This window comes from Stenella coeruleoalba, assembly GCF_951394435.1.
Source record: "Stenella coeruleoalba genome assembly, chromosome: 9".
Lineage (NCBI taxonomy): Eukaryota > Metazoa > Chordata > Mammalia > Artiodactyla > Delphinidae > Stenella > Stenella coeruleoalba.
Window position 1 is genome coordinate 49633189 of NC_137155.1, and position 18601 is coordinate 49651789.

The following is an 18601-nucleotide window of genomic DNA, read 5'->3' on the forward strand; positions in this document are numbered from 1 at the left end:
TTGTGGAGGGGATGTCTGAATTGAAAGTTTTTTCAAATTGTATTTCCCCAACAGCACCTTCACTCTCTATTCTAAAGTTACTGTCTTTTTCCACGCTCCCAATGCAAGGGGCCCAGGTTCGATGCCTGGTCAGGGAACTAGATCCCACATGCTGCAACTAAGAGTTCTCATGCCGCAACTAAAGATCCCACATGCCACAACTAAAAGAGCCCACATGCAGCAACAAAGATCCCGTCTGCCGCAACTAAGACCCAGTGCAGCCAATAAATAAATAAATAATTTAATTAATTAAGTTACATTTTTTTAACTCGCACCTTCCCTATCCACAGGGAGAAGTATTGAAGGTATAGAAGGTGTTTTTGTTATAAACTTGCTCCCTTCTACCCAGCTTCTGCTAAACAGGTGGAAATAGGAGTTATGGTAATTCCAAATGGTGATGATGTTACAAGAAGTTGAGGTTATGTTTGTAGCTTTTGTTTGTAACTGGGTAATTAATTTATGCCAGTCTGTCATGTTGAATAAGAAATACTGGTTAATGATTCCCACTTGTTTGGTTTTTAATTTTGTATACACATTTTGACAGTTAGAAATTAGTTTTTTATAATACAATCTATTCATCTTTCCCTTTGTGATATCCTTCATTACTTTTCAATTTAAAAAAATTACCAAAGTAATACATGTACACAGTTTTTATAAAAAGAAGGCCAAGTAATTCTAAATAGCTTGTAACGAAAAACAACAGTTTCTTGCTTTATCTTTCAGTGTCTCAGTATCAGTCAGGATTTGATTAGAGAAACAGAGCCACTAGGAATGAAATAGAATGAAGTATCTATTACAGAGATTTTACCTTACACAACTGTGGGAGCCCGCTGAACAGTCTGTATAAGGCTTTTGCTTCTGTGTCTGGGCTGGGGCCTAAAATCAGTAGGGCAGGCAGTCTGAAAGGGAAGATGGATTTGAAGTGGAGGAGAGCACTGCCTCAGCCTCTCACCCCTTTGGCGACAAGGCTGGGAACATAGTCTGGGGCCACATCAGCGCAGGCCTTCCATCACAGGAGAAAAGCTATGGATCTACGCTGTGAGTAACAGGAGCCATTTGGTGTCTGTTAAGGAGGAATATGAAAATTCGATCTTTATTTTAAAAGATATTACACAAGTATCTAGGAATTTATAAACAAATCGTCCATATATACACTGGTTTTTAAATATTTCATTTTAATAAATACCTTATGTTAAATGTTCATTTGATCTATCAGCCATTCTTTGAGTTTCCTAATATCTATTACATACTGGTGACGAATCTGTCATTCCAAATTATGAGTACTACAACAGTGGTGTCTTCTATTTACACCATTTTGTGGTAGAAAGCCCTATTTAATTGTTTAAACGAAATAAATAAATGCATGAAATAAATCCAAAGATACACTGTGAAAAATACATTTTAATCCAAAAGTCTGAATATTAGCATTTAGTTATTTACAATGGTATTTACAATCAATTTTACTATAACTTTTGTGGAGAAAGAACTATGTACATAGAGCTATCTATCTACAACATACAAACCATAACTTCCTTACAACATACAAACATTAACTGTGTAGAAAAATGGTAACAGTTAAAACTCCCACAATTCAAAATCACCATAATTCAATTAGATCCTGACAAATTTTGCTGGGGTTGAGGAATAATGGTCCAGTCAGAACAGGAGAGGAAGCAAGTGTGTGCAAATCCCACTTCTTCCCTCTTTTAAATTGTTGCTCCCTTACTTAGCTGACCTACACTTGAAGTAAAACCTGTCCCTGAATTCTGAATAGAATTCCTGTGCCTGGACTTCTAAGTCCCAGACATTGTTTTAGGCCTGTTATTATGAGTACATAGCAGATGGTTTTAACTTTGGGGTGGACTTTTTTTAGATATCAGTGCTAATGATTAATCATTTTTATGACTGCCCAATGTTTGTTCTAATGGTGGTCAAGAAACTACTGCTCAGGGATGCCTGAACAGTACGTTTCCTGTGTGTTTTTAGTGAAGTTGTCTGTCTGAACTATAAACTTAATGTTTTGATTAAGCCTCACTCTGACTGAGAAGGTAGGTGAGAGCAGTGAAGAGCAGCTCTATTAAGATCAACCAAATGATTCCGAATCCCTGCTTACTACAGAAGAACTGGATGAAAGTTTTAAAAAGCCTAGGCTAACAACATCATCCACCAATCACTTTCCTTAAGGTTAAAGCAGCCAACAGTCTGTCACAGCATTTTCTAGATGATAAAATAAAGCTTTTTTTTTAACTTGGTGATAGATACTGTTGCTAACGGCTACATTTTATTTGATTCAGCCCTTGGTTAGAAATTCAAACCTTAATTAATATTTTATTCTTGTAGAAAAATACAATCCATTTTATGAGTTTCTAGAAATAAATTATGGAGAAAAATAGACACTACCTGTTCCTAATTGTCTCCTTGGAAATTACAGTCTTTGCCTGGGAGGATACACACACTTAATGTGTATGTAATATTTAACTTCAAAATATATTTAATTCTTTTCTATCTGTTTTAATTTTCTAAGTGACTAGTAATAAACAAGCTAATGATTACTGGGCAGTAGAGAAAAAACTTTTAGTCATTTTTCCATCCAAGAATTTCATTAAAGAAACATGTGGCATGTCTTATGGTAGTACAAATACAAGACAACTGGAAATCCATGTTCACTTTTTAAACTACAAATGGTTGGCAACTGTTTCCTTAATAGTTATTGCAGGAGTAGGTCCAACATGAGTCCATATATAGCCCTTCTCTGGTCTGGTGGGAACTGTGGGAAATGGTGATGAACGTGACTTGAAATATTCAGAAGGTGCATGACAAACAAATTCCAAGTATTCCATCTTCCTTGGAAGATCCTCCTCTGGTCCTAGAAGGCAGCCAACATTCACATTTTTGAAGATATATATCATTTCCATAAAATGTTAAAATTCCTAGACACTAGGAGAAACTGGTCTGGTGGTAACTTGACATTAGCCCTTGAAACATATATTATTTTGAAGTTACTTTCCATCATTTTTTTCTGCTTTAATTGCTTAAGGAATATAGCATTCTCCCCAAAATATAACTCAATATAGAAAGGATTCTAAAAATAATATTTAGCTTTATATAGTGTTTATTATGTCGACACTGTTCTAAGTACTTGATATATATATCAATACTTTGAATCCTCACAACAACCCTCTGAGTTAGGCACTATTATTATTCCCATTTTACATGAGGAAATAAGGCGAGAGAGATCAAGGAACCTGTCTGAGATCACATAGTTAGTAAGTGGCTGTCCTAGGAACCCAGACAGTCTAGTTCCAGAGTCTGTGCTCTGAACCTTTATGCTATGCTGTCTCCTTTATAATCTGAGGATTAGGAAGAGGAGGTGAGATAGAAGTCCTAGAGGTGATTCAGTCATGTTACTGCCTCTGCTGACAATCCTGTCTGATAGAACAGGTTAATGAAAGTTCACTCTTCTATGTATCAATACTTACAAGCAGAAGACTAAAACTGCTTGGTCATGTATCACACTTGACATGCAGCTGGGAATAATAGTGGTATTTTACTTGTCCTTGAGTTCTCTCTGAAAAAAACCTTTTGTATCTTTTTTCTTAGAATGCAAAAGTAACGTATGCCCATTGCAGAAAGGTTGAAGAGTTTGGGGTAATTTTAAAACTCTGAACACTTTCAAAATTCTATTTATCAACAACTTCTTCTTGTGAGTCTACGTCAAGAACCAATTCTTTAGTCAGCCTTGAAATTAATGAGTACAGTGGCTGCCATTTCAACTACCAACAATGATATAAAAGGTTGCAAAAGGTCTAGGATGATGTGTGTGTGACATCTAGAGGGACACATAATGAGAATTTGTAAGATTTTAGACATAAACGTGACAGTTCCTCTAGAAATCATTTTTGAGTAAATTTTTATATGTTACCTAAATAACCTAGTTCTTGAGCAATAAATTCTTTTAATAGAGTTTAACCATGGGTCACTCAGAAAAATCTTATCCACATAGCATTCTAGTACGTGCATACTATACTGCCCCGGAACTCAAAATAACGTATAGCCCTCAAACCCCAGCTATATAAATTTCATATTTTCTATAATAATCTCTACTTTTTTGTACTTACGCTTCTCTGTTATGGACTGAATTGTATCTCGCCAAATTCATATGTTTAAGTCCTAATCCCTAATGTGATAATATTTGGAGATAGGGCCTTTAGGGAGATAATTAAGGTTAAATGAAGCCATAAGGGTGGGGCTCTAATCCAACAGGATTGGTGTCCTTATAAGAAGAGGAAGAGATGCCAGGAGTGCACACACACAGAGGAAAGCCCCTGTGAGGAAAGGTGGCTGTCTACAAGCCAGGAAGAGAGCTCTCACTAGAAACCCACCCTGACAGCACCTTAGGACTTCCAGCCTCCAGAACTGTGAGAAAATAAATTTCTGTTGTTTAGCCCACTCAGTTTATGGTATTTTGTCATGGCAGCCCAAGCAGATGAATATACTTTCACATAATAATGGAAAATTAACTGGGTTCAAGAACCTGTCTGTTACCTGTCAAACTCACCTATGATGTAGGATGCAGGATCAAATTGGTCCCTGGGGCTAGAGAGAGTGGGAATGAGCCACGTCAGTGCTGCACTCTTCTCACAATACTGGTCCTGGATAAAACCCCTGATCTGAGCATAGTAGGGTTTTCCATCTTGTTCGTCAATTACAGAAACAACATCTCCAATTTGGTAATAGACTCCCTGGGGGAAGTAGAAGATAACCCCATATTTAAAATAAAAATAGGAGGTGGAGTCAAGATGGTGGTGTGGGTAGACGTGGAGTTAGTGTCTCCCCGCAACTAGGGTGCCTGCTGGCCAATGGTGGTGGACTCTGACGCCCAAGGAGATGGGAGGAACCCCAAAGTGAACCGGTAGGACGTAGGGGGACTGAGGGGGGAGGAGAAGTGGAAGCCAGACAGGATCAGCACCCCTGAGGCTGGGCAGATCAGGAGAGGGAGGTGGGAGGGACTCTCCAGGAAGAGCGGGAAAGGAGCGGAGGGTGATTGCCCCACCCACTCGGGCCCTGGGAGCCTGCTGAGCTCCCAGGCCCGTCCCCTGCACTCCAAAGCCCCCTCCAGGTCTCGTGGGTCCCTGGGGGCATAGGAAGGAGGCCAAGGGGAGAACAGGAGAGGCAGTGGGAGGGGCCCTCCGGGAGGAGCAGGAGAGCAGTGGAGGGCAACTGCCCCACCCACTTGGGCACGGGGAGCCTGCTGATCTCCCAAGCTGGTCCCCTGCCCTCCAAAGCCCCTCCAGGCCGCGTGGGTCCTTGGCGCCATAAGAGGGAGGCGGGGAGATCAGGAGAAGCATGGGGTAGGGGCCCTCCCAGACTGGAGGAGCAGGAGAGGAGAGGAGGGCATTTGCCCCACCCACTCGAGCCCAGGAAGCCTGCTGGGCTCCCAGAGGAGGTCCCCTGCCCTCTGAGACCAGGGGTGTGGGGCACGCCTGGACCCCTTCTGTTCCTTGAGCCTAAGCCCCACCCCCCACACCCCCCAGGGCCTTTTCCAGCCTGTGGGTCCTAAGCATAGGCCTCGCCCACCACCCAAACTTCACCCTTGCTTAGGCCCCGCCCTCCAAAGCCAAGGCCTTCCCACACCCCTCCTTTTTTATTTCTTTTCCCTCCTCCTCTTTTTTTACTATTGTGGTACTGATGTACCTTCTGGTTGTCAATTAATCTATATTTTTATTTTTATATTCTTCCTAACATATCTGTTAGTTTCCTAGTCTAATTTTATTTTTTACTTTGTTATTGTTCTTTTTTTTTTTTTTTTCCCCACTCCAGGCGGCCTGCGGGATCTTGGTTCACGAGCCTGGGGTCAGGCTGAAGCTCCTGCAGTGGAGCTCCAAGTCCAAACCACTGGACTAACAGAGAACCTCAGACCCCAGGGATTATTCATTGGAGTGAGGTCTCACAGAGGTCCTTATCTCAGCACCAAGACCCATCTCTACTCAGTAGCCTACAAACTCCAGTGTTGGAAGCCTCAGGCCAAACAACCAGTAAGACAGGAACACAATCCCACTCATAAAAAAAAAAAAAAAAAATGAGATGGCAAAAAAACATGTCACAGATGAAGGAGCAAGGTAAAAACCTAAAAGACCAAATAAATGAAGAGGCAGTAGGCAATCTACCTGAAAAAGAATTCAGAGTAATTATAATAAAGATGATCCAGAATCTCGGAAATAGAATGGAGGCATGAGTTGAGAAAATACAAGGAATGTTTAACAAAGATCTAGAAGAACTAAAGAGCAAACAAACTGAGATGAACAACACAATAACTGACATGAAAAATACACTAGAAGGAATCAGTAACAGAATAATGGAGGCAGAAGAACGAATAAGTGAGCTGGAAGACAAAATGGTGAAAATAACTGCTGAGGAGCAGAAGAAAGAAAAAAAGAATGAAAAGAATTGAAGACAATCTCAGAGACCTCTGGGACAAAACTAAACACACCAACATTCAAATTATAGGAGTCCCATAAGAAGAAGAGAAAAAAAAAGGGTCTGAGAAAATATTTGAAGAGATTACAGTTGAAAACTTCCCTAACATGGGAAAGGAAATAATCACCCACGTCCAGAAAGCACACAGAGTCCCATACAGGATAAACCCTAGGAAAAACACACCAATACACATATTAATCAAACTAACAAAATTTAAATTCAAAGAAAAAATATTAAAAGCAGCAAGGGAAAAACAAAAAATAACATACAAAGGAATCCTTATACGGTTATCAGCTAATTTTGCAGCAGAAACTCTGTAGGCCAGAAGGGAGTGGCAGGATATACTTAAAGTGATGAAAGAGAAAAAGCTACAACCAAGATTACTCTACCCAGCAAGGATCTCATTCAGATTCCATGGAGAAGTCAAAAGCTTTTCAGACAAGCAAAAGCTAAGACAATTCACTACCACCAAACCAGTGCTACAACAAATAGTAAAGAAACTTTTCTAAGCGGGAAACACAAGAGAAGAAAAAGACCCACAAAAACAAACCCAAAACAATTAAGGAAATGATAATAGGAACATACATATCGATAATAACCATCAGTGTAAATAGATTAAATGCCCCAACCAAAAGACACAGACTGGCTGAATGGGTACAAAAACAAGACCCATATATACGCTGTCTACAAGAGACCCACTTCAGACCTAGGGACACATACAGACTGAAAGTGAAGGCATGGAAAAAGATATTCCATGCAAGTGGAAATCAAAAGAAAGCTGGAGTAGCAATACTCGTATCAGATGAAATAGACCTTAAAATAAAGATTGTTACAAGAGATAAGGAGGGACACTACATAATGATCAAAGGATCAATCCAAGAAAAAGATATAACAGTTATAAATGTTTATGCACCCAACACAGGAGCACCTCAATACATAAGGCAAATGCTAACAACCATGAAAGGAGAAATCGACAGTAACACAATAAAAGTAGGGGAATTTAACACCCCACTTACACCAATGGACAGATCATCCAATCAGAAAATAAATAAACACAAGCTTTAAATGACACAATAGACCGGATAGATCTAATTGATATTTACAGAACATTCCACCAAAGGTGGCAGAATACACTTTCTTCTCAAGTGCACATGGAACATCTCCAAGACAGATCACATCTTGAGTCACAAATCCAGCCTGGGAAAATTTAAGAAAATTGAAATTGTATCAATCTTCTTTTCTGACCACAATGCTATGAGAGTGGAAATCAATTACTGGAAAAAAACTGTAAAAACCACAAATACGTGGAGGCTAAATAGTGTGCTACTAAATAACCAAGAGATCACTGAAGAAATCAAAGAAGAAATTTAAAAATACATAGAAACAAATGACAATGAAAACACGATGACCCAAAACCTATGGAACGCAGCAAAAGAAGTTCTACGAGGGAACTTTATAGCAATACAATCTCACCTCAAGAAACAAGAAAAATCTCAAATAAACAATCTAACCCTACACTTAAAACAACCAGAGAAAGAAGAACAAAGAAAACCCAAAGTCAATAGAAAGAAAGAAATCATAAAGAGCAGAAATAAACAGAAACGAAGAAAACAATAGCAAAGATCAATAAAACTAAAAGCTGGTTCTTTGAAAAGATAAACAAAATTGATAAACCCTTAGCCAGACTCATCAAGAAAAAAAGGGAGGGCTTCCCTGGTGGCGCAGTGGTTGAGAGTCTGCCTGCCGATGCAGGGGACACAGGTTCGTGCCCCAGTCTGGGAAGACCCCACATGCCGCAGAGCGGCTGGGCCCGTGAGCCATGGCCGCTGAGCCTGCGTGTCCGGAGCCTGTGCTCCGTAACAGGAGAGGCCACAACAGTGAGAGGCCCGCAAACCACCCCCCCCCAAAAAAAAAAGGAAAAAAGAGAAAAAGGGAGAGGACACAGATCAATAAAATTAGAAATGAAAAAGGAGAAATCATAACTGACACTGCAGAAATACAAAGGATTAAAGAGACTACTACAAACAACTATATGCCAATAAAATGGACAACCACGAAGAAATGGACAAATTCTTGGAAAGGTACAATTCTGCCAGACTGAACCAGGAAGAAACAGAAAATATAAACAGACCTATCACAAGTAATGAAATTGAAACCATAATTAAAAATCTTCCAACAAACAGAAGTCCAGGACCAGATGGCTTCACAGGTGAATTTTAACAAACATTTAGAGTTGAGCTAACACCTATCCTTCTCAAACTCTTCCAAAAAGTTGCAGAGGGAGAAACACTCCCAAATTCATTCTACGAAGCCACCATCACCCTGATACCAAAACCAGGAAAAGATATCACAAAAAAAGATCTAGACCAATATCACTGATGAACATAGATGCAAAAATTGTGAACAAAATACTAGCAAACAGCATCCAACAGCACATTAAAAGGATCATACACCATGATCAAGTGCGAGTTATCCAAGGGATGCAAGGATTCTTCAATATATGCAAATCAATCAATGTGATACACCACATTAACAAATTAAGGAATAAAAACTATATGATCATCTCAATAGATGCAGAAAAAGCTTTTGACAAAATTCAACACCCACTTATGATAAAAGCTCTCCAGAAAATGGGCGTAGAGGGAACCTACCTCAACATAATAAAGGCCATGTACGACAAACCCACAGCAAGCATCATACTCAATGGCTCCATACCATACATTTTCATTTTAAAAACGATTCCCATAATCTACATTAAAAAATACTTAAGATCCTCATATCGTATTTCATTAGGCAACTTCCTCTCCCAACTCAGCTCTGGATGAGATGTTTTATAATAGCCACCTACAGGGGAAAATAGCTTAGAAAGGAACGAAAACCACAATCACACCTTATACAGAGTAGCAGAGACTTTTAGACTAACCCAGCATTTTAGTAGCACATTATACAATAAGTTCAAACCTTCCTTCAGTAACTACAGATGCTCACCTTGTAGAAGATTGATTCTGCAGTGATTATGGTGGAAACTGACTCAGGGGCTTTGATGGGCTGTGAAAAAACAAAAGTAAAAATATTAGCACATTCATAATGTGTGTGTTTGTGTTTGTGTGTGTGTGTGTGTGTGTGTGTAGCGTGTACAGGCATTTTTCCAGCCATATATGAGAGTTCTGTAATTTAAGAAATACTAAAGTTGTTGTTTGGTGACAAGAACTGCAGTAAAAAAGAAAAAACAATGCTTTTCTGATCGTTGTGGCAAAGCCTGGTCTGAATACTTCTGCTACCTTTAGCTTAAAAATTGCTGAGCCCCAAAGGACCGGCTCCTGACTACGTGGCTGAAATCTAACAGAAGCCTTCTCAGAGCTTTACTACACATTCTAGTTATAAAAAAGATCTGGCTCTAATGGCCTGAGCATGACGGAGGTGGGAATAATAAAAAACGTGTCTCCTCAAAGACATTTTCCATCTCCACTTAACTATGGAACTAGTTATGACAGTATCATCAGAACTAATTTCCTAGCAAGCCTGAACCAAGGCCAAAGGAAACTTTCTTGGGAGTTCTTAGTAACTTGCCACCACTCAACCATCATTGAAATTCCTTCCTAAGCTGTAACACACACTTTGACGCCACAACACAGTAACTAGGCCTTCCCAAATATGTCTTGGTATTATCCTTGAAGAAAGGCGTTGTTAGAGAAATTGATAATAAAATACTTGCAGAGAACATATTCCACCATACTTAAGAGGAAAACGTGTTTAGAGCATTTAAGTGTATACAACTATAGTCCAATAGTTACATGTTTTGTCTAGTCAATAAACACCTCATTTTAGAAAACTGAATTATAAAACTCTTATATAAATTAGGGGCAACTATTCTAAACAAGAAAAAGGACAATCTGCACAAGAATATAACGCAAGGCTTCTCTGAGTTTTTAAAATAAACACACCCAACTTCAGAAATGCCTTTACTGGTAAGTGAAGCATTCCTGTTCTGAAAGCAAAGAGTACCATACTGAGGTTTTAAAAAAATAGTATATAATGCATTGCCCATTGTGTTTGACCACTGTCCCTTGTATTTACAAAAACAATGAGAATTTACTGCAACAAAAATATGCTTTCCACTACCCCAGCACAAGTCTTTCGACCATCTACTTTCTCATAGAAGAAGAGATAAAGAAGATTTAGTAAAATTTTTCATTCATATTCATCAAGTTGATCATTATAAATCAGTAAGAAACGTCTTCTGGGGCCATAATAACAAACAAATATGGAAATGAATGAGTTTCGGTATTATTTACTTAGAGCTTTAAGAATGAAAAAAAAAAAGTTTTCCCAGTATACCTGGCCACACCAAGAACTATAACCCCATCTCATCCTTTCCAGAGAACCCAGTAAAATGCGCTGGAGGTTTAGGTTTCTTTTAGAATATTTTATATTTCCCAGAGAAAAAAATAAAAGCTAAAAAAACAGAGACAGGGTATTATTAACTTTATAAACAGTAAGCCTCCTACAACAGAGCTCACTCCCTTTTAGAAAGTCTGGACCAGTCCCCAGAACACTACAGAATAGCTGCCAGAGCAGAGTCCAAGTTCAGTGATGAGAGATGAAGGCAGTGGCAGGACACACTACACACACAATGCCATTACAGTACAAGACACTGTCCACAATCATCTTACATTTTTTAATTTAAAAATATGTCTTCTCCCTTTTCCTTTAGTGGAAACTTTCTTTTCAGCAGCTGGAGCAGATTTGTATTTAGTGTTTCTGAGCCGAGCGGACCTCCTGTGAATTTCCTGCTTACTCTGTTACATAAACAATTAAAGAACAAAAAAGAGAAAGAAATAAAAAGTGCAGAAAGGTTGCTGTCCCGATACAAACATCTTACAAGGATCCCAGAGTATGCACTTTAAACGATCATTTAAAAATTAAGTAAGAGTGCACCTTTTGTTTTTATGGCGGGTAATCACACCAACTGGCCTAATTCAAACAGGGAGAGCCTTAGGCAAGCGTCTCCAGAGCATTGAAAAAGGTGTGAGCTACTTGTGATAGGTCAAAGGGCAGCAACAAGAGTCAGTCCAGGCCAAGGCAAGAACTATTCATCGGTTGTGTTTATAACAGAAAAATGCTTAAAAACTCAACTCTCCTACGCCAGAGAACGGGTTTGGTATGCCACCTCCTGCAATGTAATACTTATGCTGCCACTGAAAATGATGACATGATAATCTTAATAGCACGACATTATGACAAAATGAACTTTATTAACAGGTAAAGAGGTCCAGTAGCATGACTCTGCTGACATCTCTATGTATACATGTGTATACTGAGATGTCTGGTTGCTATCCAAAACATTACAATGGGGGGATTTCTGAAGCGTTTTCACTTTTCTTGCTTCTCTAGCCTTTCAGTTCCACACTAGAAAAGGTGCTGAGAATGGGCCGAACCAAAGACCATGTTCTCAACCGGGATGGGAAGGGGCGGCCCGGCCCAGTATGAGCACGGCGATCCCGGGAGGCCCCCGCCCGCCTCCTCCGCGCCCACCCGGCCTCCGCCCGCCAAGCGCCCGGTCGACCTCCGCCGGAGGGAGGGGCCGGAGGAGCTCACCTGCTTGCCGCCCCCGCCCCCGTTGCTCTGCGGAGGGGCGGCCGAGGTGCTGGCGAAGGTCGCCGCGCCGAAGCCGCCACCGCCGCCACTGCCCCCCGTCCCGCCGGCCGCCCCCGAGCCGGCGCCCCCGCCGCCCGCGCCGCCCCGGCCCGTGCAGTGGTGGCAGAGGATCTCCCCCTGCGGGCCCTTCTTCCACATGGAGGACGATGTGGTCTTGCAGACGCTGCAGGTGGGCTTCAGGCCCAGTGGCATCGTGGCCGGCTCGGGCGGCCCCCGCGGGCGCAGCGACACGGGAATGGCGACCGCCGGCTTTCGGCGGCCCGCTGGCCGGCCCGTCACTCCCAAAGACAGAAAGAGCGGCCGGGCGCGGCGCCGAGCTGTCCACCCTGGGACCAGGCCGCGGCCGCTGCCCCCTGGAGGCAGGAAGCCTGTTCCGCCCGCTCCACCGCCCGCTCCAGCCCCCTGCGGTCCCGGCGCCGGGAGGCGGGGCCGGGGCGGGGCCTGGCCTGGGAGGAAAGCCGAGCCTTGGCCTGGGGAGGTTTCCGGCGATGCACGGGGCCCGCGCCCAGGCCGGCCCGCCTGACCGGAAGTGCCCCGCCCGGGACTCCTGGGACAGAGCACGGTTCGCGGAATTTCCGGTCTTAGGCCTATGATTGACTACTAAAATACTGCAGGCTCAAGTATAACTAAAATTCAGATAAGCAGCGAATAACTTTTTAATATGAGTGTATCCCATGCAATATTCGTTGTTTATCTGAATTCAAATATAACTGGGCATCCTGTATTTTTATTTGTTAAATCTGGCACTCCTACTTAGGACCCCTTTACACTCTTTAAAGTTATGATTTAGACCCCCAAATACGTTTGCTAATAAGGGTTATATCCATGGACATTTGTGTATTAGGAGTTGAAACATTTTCAAGCCAAAGATGCCACGCATACATTCATTGGCCCTTGAATGACAGTGTTCGTATCCTCTGAACTGTACGCCAGGGACAGAGTGCTGGTTTGGTATTGTTGGGGAACAGGTTTGGCCCCGAGAACCGCCAGAAAGGGTCTTGGGACCTCTGTGGACCGTACTCAAGGATAGCTGGCCCAGGACAAGGGCATCATGAGAATCCAGCCTCTATTAATGTCACTGGTCAGTACAGGGCTCACCAGAGAAACGAGTCACCCCTCAGCCTCACTTAGTGGAGCAGTGGTTGCATACTTGTCTTCATGATCCTGGGTTTTCTAGACTTGATGTTCTTGGACAGATCATGATGAATATGTTGGTGGAGTGCTGGGGAAAGAGGAAGAAGAAAACTGTACTGAACGCCTTATGATGTCGTGAAACCACATTTAGTGCTTATGCCAGTCATGGAACAAGATATTATCCATATTTTACTGTTAACTGATGATCAACAGAGGGACCGTGATTTGGCCCAGATGCCCACATGGCCACTGGTCTTGGAAGCACATCTGGACAGGCCTTTGAAGCAGCTCTGGGTCCTGAGTTGTGGCTCAGTCATCCTGGCTCTGAGTCTGGGGTTCTCCAATAGTAAAACAAAATATTAACTGCTTTCCAGACCATTATGGGGTTTAAGACCAATTGTGAAAGTGGTTGAGGAGAGTAGGTACACAGTGTTGTCTCCTTATTGTAGAACAATGCACTCTGTGAGGGGTGTCTAGGTACTAAATTCCATGCTCCCTAATATATCTCTCCCTCTAGTGCACCTGTCTTTGCACTTCATCTCCAAATTACTGCCTCTCATTCACTGAAGACTTAGGCCCTTGGATCACCAGCTTCCTCTTCACCAAAGGACACCATCCTGGATCTGGTCCATATCCATATGTGTAACCACTCAACACACTCTTTTCTCCATTTCTCCTCATCCCAACACCTCCATCTCTCCTGTCCTTGCTAGCTCCCATAGCTCCTGGTCACACCCTCTACCCTTCTGAGATCATCAGGAAGAACTACATTTTTTTCCTGGTTTTAAAAAAAAAATTTACAACCTTTTAGAATTAAGTATAATACACATACTGTAGAGTATCCAGTGCATCTGTGTACAGGTTGATTATCACGAAGTCACCGCACTCAGGCAACCAAATCAAGAAATAGAACATTACTACCACAAAAGCCCCTCACTTGCTCTTTATCCAGAGATAACCACTATACTGATTTCTAACATTGTAGATTCCCTTTGTCAGGGTAAGGAAGGTCCCTTCTATTCCTATTTTCATCATGAATGTGTAGAATTTTATCAAATAGTTTTCTGTATAGACAATCATAATGCTTTTTCTTCTTTATCTATTAATGTGTGGACTACACAGATAGATTTCTGAATGTTAAATTAATACTGCCACTCCTGGAATGAATCCAACTTGGTCATCATATACTATTCTTTTCACATATTGCTGGATTTGCTTTATTAATATTTTAAGATTTTTGTATCTATGTTCAGAGTGAGATAGGCTTATAATTTTCCTTTCTTGTAATATCTTTGTTAGGCTTTTGCAGCAAGGTTATGTCAGCCAAAGTAGGGACTTTGGATTTTACTCTGAGTGAGACAGGAAACCATTCGAAGCTCTTCTACTTGCTGATATGAAAAGATCTCAGACATAATTAGGAGTGAAAAAAGCAATTTATAGAACAGTGTATAGAACATGATCACTGTGTGTAAATTAAAAATCTATGTGAGTGTGGTGTGTACTTTTTTTAGTTATTTAGACAAAGAAACTGTTGACAATTGATGCTAACAGAAGTGGTGAGGGAGAGAGGCTTTCACTTTTCTTTTTGCACCCTTTTTTATCATTTGAAATATTTTTTTTACCACATTACATGTTACTTCTATTTTAAAAAAACAATAAAAAGAGGAGAAAGTATCAAATGGAAAATAAGGAAATAGGCAGTTTCTTGGTCCTAAATATCCTCTCCTAGCCAGAGGTCCTGGGGCACAGTGGACAGTACCTAGTTCAAGGACTGGCAAGCAGACCTCCTCTCTGCAGCTCAGTCCCTTGTCTATAAATCGACAATTGCCCCCCTCAGTGCTGCATGAAGATTTGATCAATTATCATGCTTGGCACATAGTTCTCAGTCAATACATGGGGCTTCTCCTACAAGCAGCAAAGCTATAGTATCACAAAACTCCTGTGCAGATGTAGTAGAGTGTTAATAGAATAGAGCAGTATGCTGTAAGGATAAATAGGACTATGTGGCAGAGATGGTGACTGGGGCAGGGGAAGGGGGGCTGTTGGGAGGTGAGAGAAATGGGTAGGAGAAAAGGATTCAGGAAGGCACTGTCAATGAAGGCTCTGACCCAATACACTGCTCCTTCCTGGGTGCCTCAGGAAGAGCAGGAGCCACAATTGGCCTGGCCAGGGCTCCCTGAGGTGCCAAGGGAGAGATCTCAGATTGATATAAGGAGAGAGAGATACCTAGCTTGAACCCAGAGGAAGGGTTCGATTGGAGCACATAGAGATCATTTGGTGCCTATGGGGTTGTGCAAGAAAATTCTGCTGGTGGGGTATGTCTGTGTATATGTGTGTGTGTGTGTGTGTGTGTGTGTGTGTGTGTGTGTGTGTGTGTGTAAGCTGTGAATATAGAAATAAATACCTCTCAAGGTCTTAACATTCACACTAAGGGAAAGAAAGAAAGCTGAGTTCCCCAGGGGACTAACACTGTCAGCATGCAGTCTAATTTGCATAATTTAGGTGTTGGTAATAGTTCAGTAATTAAACTCTTTGGAAAAGAAAAAAAAGGCAGATGCATAAAATGTATCCCAGGGCCAGTTTCTAAGAGATGAGATTCACCACATCTTGTGTCTTGGTGCGTATGGGCAGCATAGGGTTCCTTGCCCACTCACGCTCTTGTCCTGTATATATCAGGGGCACACAGTCACTGAGTCTTCTCCTGTCAAATGAGGATAATGAGAGAGCATACCTCCTAAGGTTGATGCAAGGAGTCAGCGAGTTAGTACATATGAGGTTGTAAACAACTTTTTCATCTGGTCAGTGCCTGTTTTAATGTTAACTCTGAGACTGATAAGACAAGAGGAGGCTTTCTTTTGACCAGGCTGGTTAAGTCATTAGTTATACCCCTCTCCCCCAGCTGTAATCTTGGAAAAAATGCAATTAACTCAAGTGGCCTCTTAGCACTGACAAACTAGAGAAAGAGAGCTTGTGGACTGGACACAGAGAGAAAGAGTGAGACCTATGGAACTGCAAGAAGGGAGAAAGAGTCAGGGCAGGTATTCTTGCCTTTTCGTCTTTTATCCTCAGGAGGGGCGTCATGACAGCACCGTCTCTCACTGCACTCTTACCTTCTGTGTGTAACCCAACGGAACTACTTTCTATTTTGCGTGTGTGCCCCATGGTTCCCATGCCCGTGCCTTGGCTCAGGGTGTTCTCTTCGCCGGGAACGTGCTTCCTCTCAACGCATCACACCCGGCGTACCCATCTTGCCAGAATCAGCTCAGGCATCACTTCCTCCAGGAAGCCTCATTCCAGGACTCACATGTCCTTTCTCCCCTCCCCCCAATTAAGTAGCTGTTCCTTGCGGTGGCTATTCCCTCCTTCCACCTTAGGGTACAGCTTTCTACCCGTGTCTCCTTCACCGAACTAGGAGCATGTTGAGGAAAGGAAGTTTGCCTGTTTCCTCTTTGGGTTTCTTCTACCTCCCCACACCTTGCACTTGGTAAGCAGGCGCTAATTAGCAGTCTAATGTGTGGGTTAATACATCAGTCAGCCCGTTGTCAGCTGAATGAACAGCCTCCACTCAGGACAAGTGCCTGCTCCCATTCCCCTCCTCACTGCCCCCCACCTCGTCGTCTGACTTCTCTCACCAAGCAGCCCGAATCAGCTCTCCGCGGCTCCTCACTGGCCTGCAGCCCAAGTAGGCATCTCCCTGTATCATGGCGGTCACCAACGACATCATCATCCACCAGAAAAACCAATGCCGGGGTGCTCCTGGTGGCGCAGTGGTTAAGAATGTCTGCCAGTGCAGGGGACACGGGTTTGAGCCCTGGTCCGGGAAGATCCCACATGCCGCAGAGCAACTAAGCCCATGCGCCACAACTACTGAGCCTGCGCTCTAGAGCACGTGAGCCACAACTACTGAAGCCCGCGCGCCGCGCCTAGATCCCATGCTCCGCAATAAGAGAAGCTGCCACAATGAGAAGCCCGCGCACCGCAGTGAAGAGTACCCCAGCTCACTGCGACTAGAAGAAGCCCGTGTGCAGCAAGAAATACCCAGTGCAGCCAAAAATAAATAAATTTTTAAAAAATTATTTTAAAAAAGCCAACTTTATCATAAACGAGTCTTATTTGAAATAATTGTGCAGGATCCCTGGTGGAGTTTCATAAGCGTCTTCCTTCTGCTTGAGAGAAGGTGATGACATGGTGAGGAAGACACCATGTCCTCTGGAAGACTTTCTGCTAAGGCCTCGGGACACTCCCTGACATGGAGTCAGTTTGGAGATGCTGGCATAGGGCCCCCCTGAGACTGAGAACCATGTGCATTGGCTGTGAATGACCATTATGAGGCTCAGCGGAGGGACTTGACTCAGAGCCCCTCTCCTAGGCAGTGGGGTCCCTGGCCCACCCTGTCCTCCAACTGCCACTCCCCTAACTGTCACTTAGAACTTTGCTTCTCAGTACCCTTGCCTGTGCCTACCTGTCCTTTAGACGACTGCTGGCTTAGGAGCTGGGAAAGCTTTTTGAGGACCAGGTGAAAGCCACATTTTGTGATTCAGGCATTTGCCAACTCTAGTTTTATAAGGAAAACTCAGCTGTCTTTGATTTTGGTTTATTTGGTTTTGGTTTTGAGCACTCTAAAATCTTGTTGCCTCTCCCCCTTCTGATTTGCAGGACGGCTGGGGAAGAAACCAACTTGGTTGCTTGAGTATCTTTTAATCCTTCTCAGCTCTGTGTGAAGACGGCTTTCCTCAGAGGAGTTCCAGATTTTATCAAAAAAAGAAATAATTATTTTACTCTTCAAAATGTAAATATATTTTTAATATAAATAATAAATGCTCATTATAAAAATTCATACAATTCTGCTGTGATAGAGATAACCCATTCCTCTGATGTTGGATATTTAGCCTGTTTTAAATTTTTTGCAGTTACAAACAATGAATGATGTAATGAACTTCCTTACACGTGTATTGTTGCCTATTTGTGTGAGTAGTTTTATGGGATAAATTCCTTAAAATGTAACTGTTGGGTCTAACGATTGATGTTGCCAGATTACTCACCCAAAAAAGTTCACACACCTGCCGCCTCCCGTGAAGTTATCTCAGGGCTGACTTAGCCACTGGACACAGAAGGCATGTTGCCTAGGGCCCAGAATAGTTTTAGGGGTCATGAAAACTTCTTAATTTCTTTTAAAATCAGAAGAAAAAACCGAATATAATAATAATGAATATATAATATACACTGAATCCAGCCTGGATTATATTTTTTATACTAATGAAGCCATAAAATGTGCTTTCTCATATTTTATTAT

The 18601-nt window shown here is 42.2% G+C and overlaps 1 protein-coding gene across 2 annotated transcripts; it reads right to left on the minus strand.

Moving 5' to 3' along the window:
* Positions 1-1175: 1175 nt before the first annotated feature.
* Positions 1176-12646, minus strand: GATAD1 (GATA zinc finger domain containing 1). 2 transcript variants are annotated; one of them, XM_079932047.1, is made up of 5 exons: positions 12115-12646; positions 11190-11315; positions 9505-9564; positions 4598-4781; positions 1176-2905 (listed from the first exon to the last, which is right to left on the minus strand). In XM_079932047.1, the coding sequence occupies exons 1-5, from the start codon at positions 12364-12366 to the stop codon at positions 2715-2717; spliced, it is 813 nt and encodes a 270-aa protein (XP_079788173.1). In that variant the 5' UTR covers positions 12367-12646; the 3' UTR covers positions 1176-2714. The 2 variants fall into 2 exon arrangements, with proteins under 2 accessions (XP_079788173.1, XP_079788174.1); XM_079932048.1 differs by lacking the exon at positions 11190-11315.
* Positions 12647-18601: the final 5955 nt, after the last annotated feature.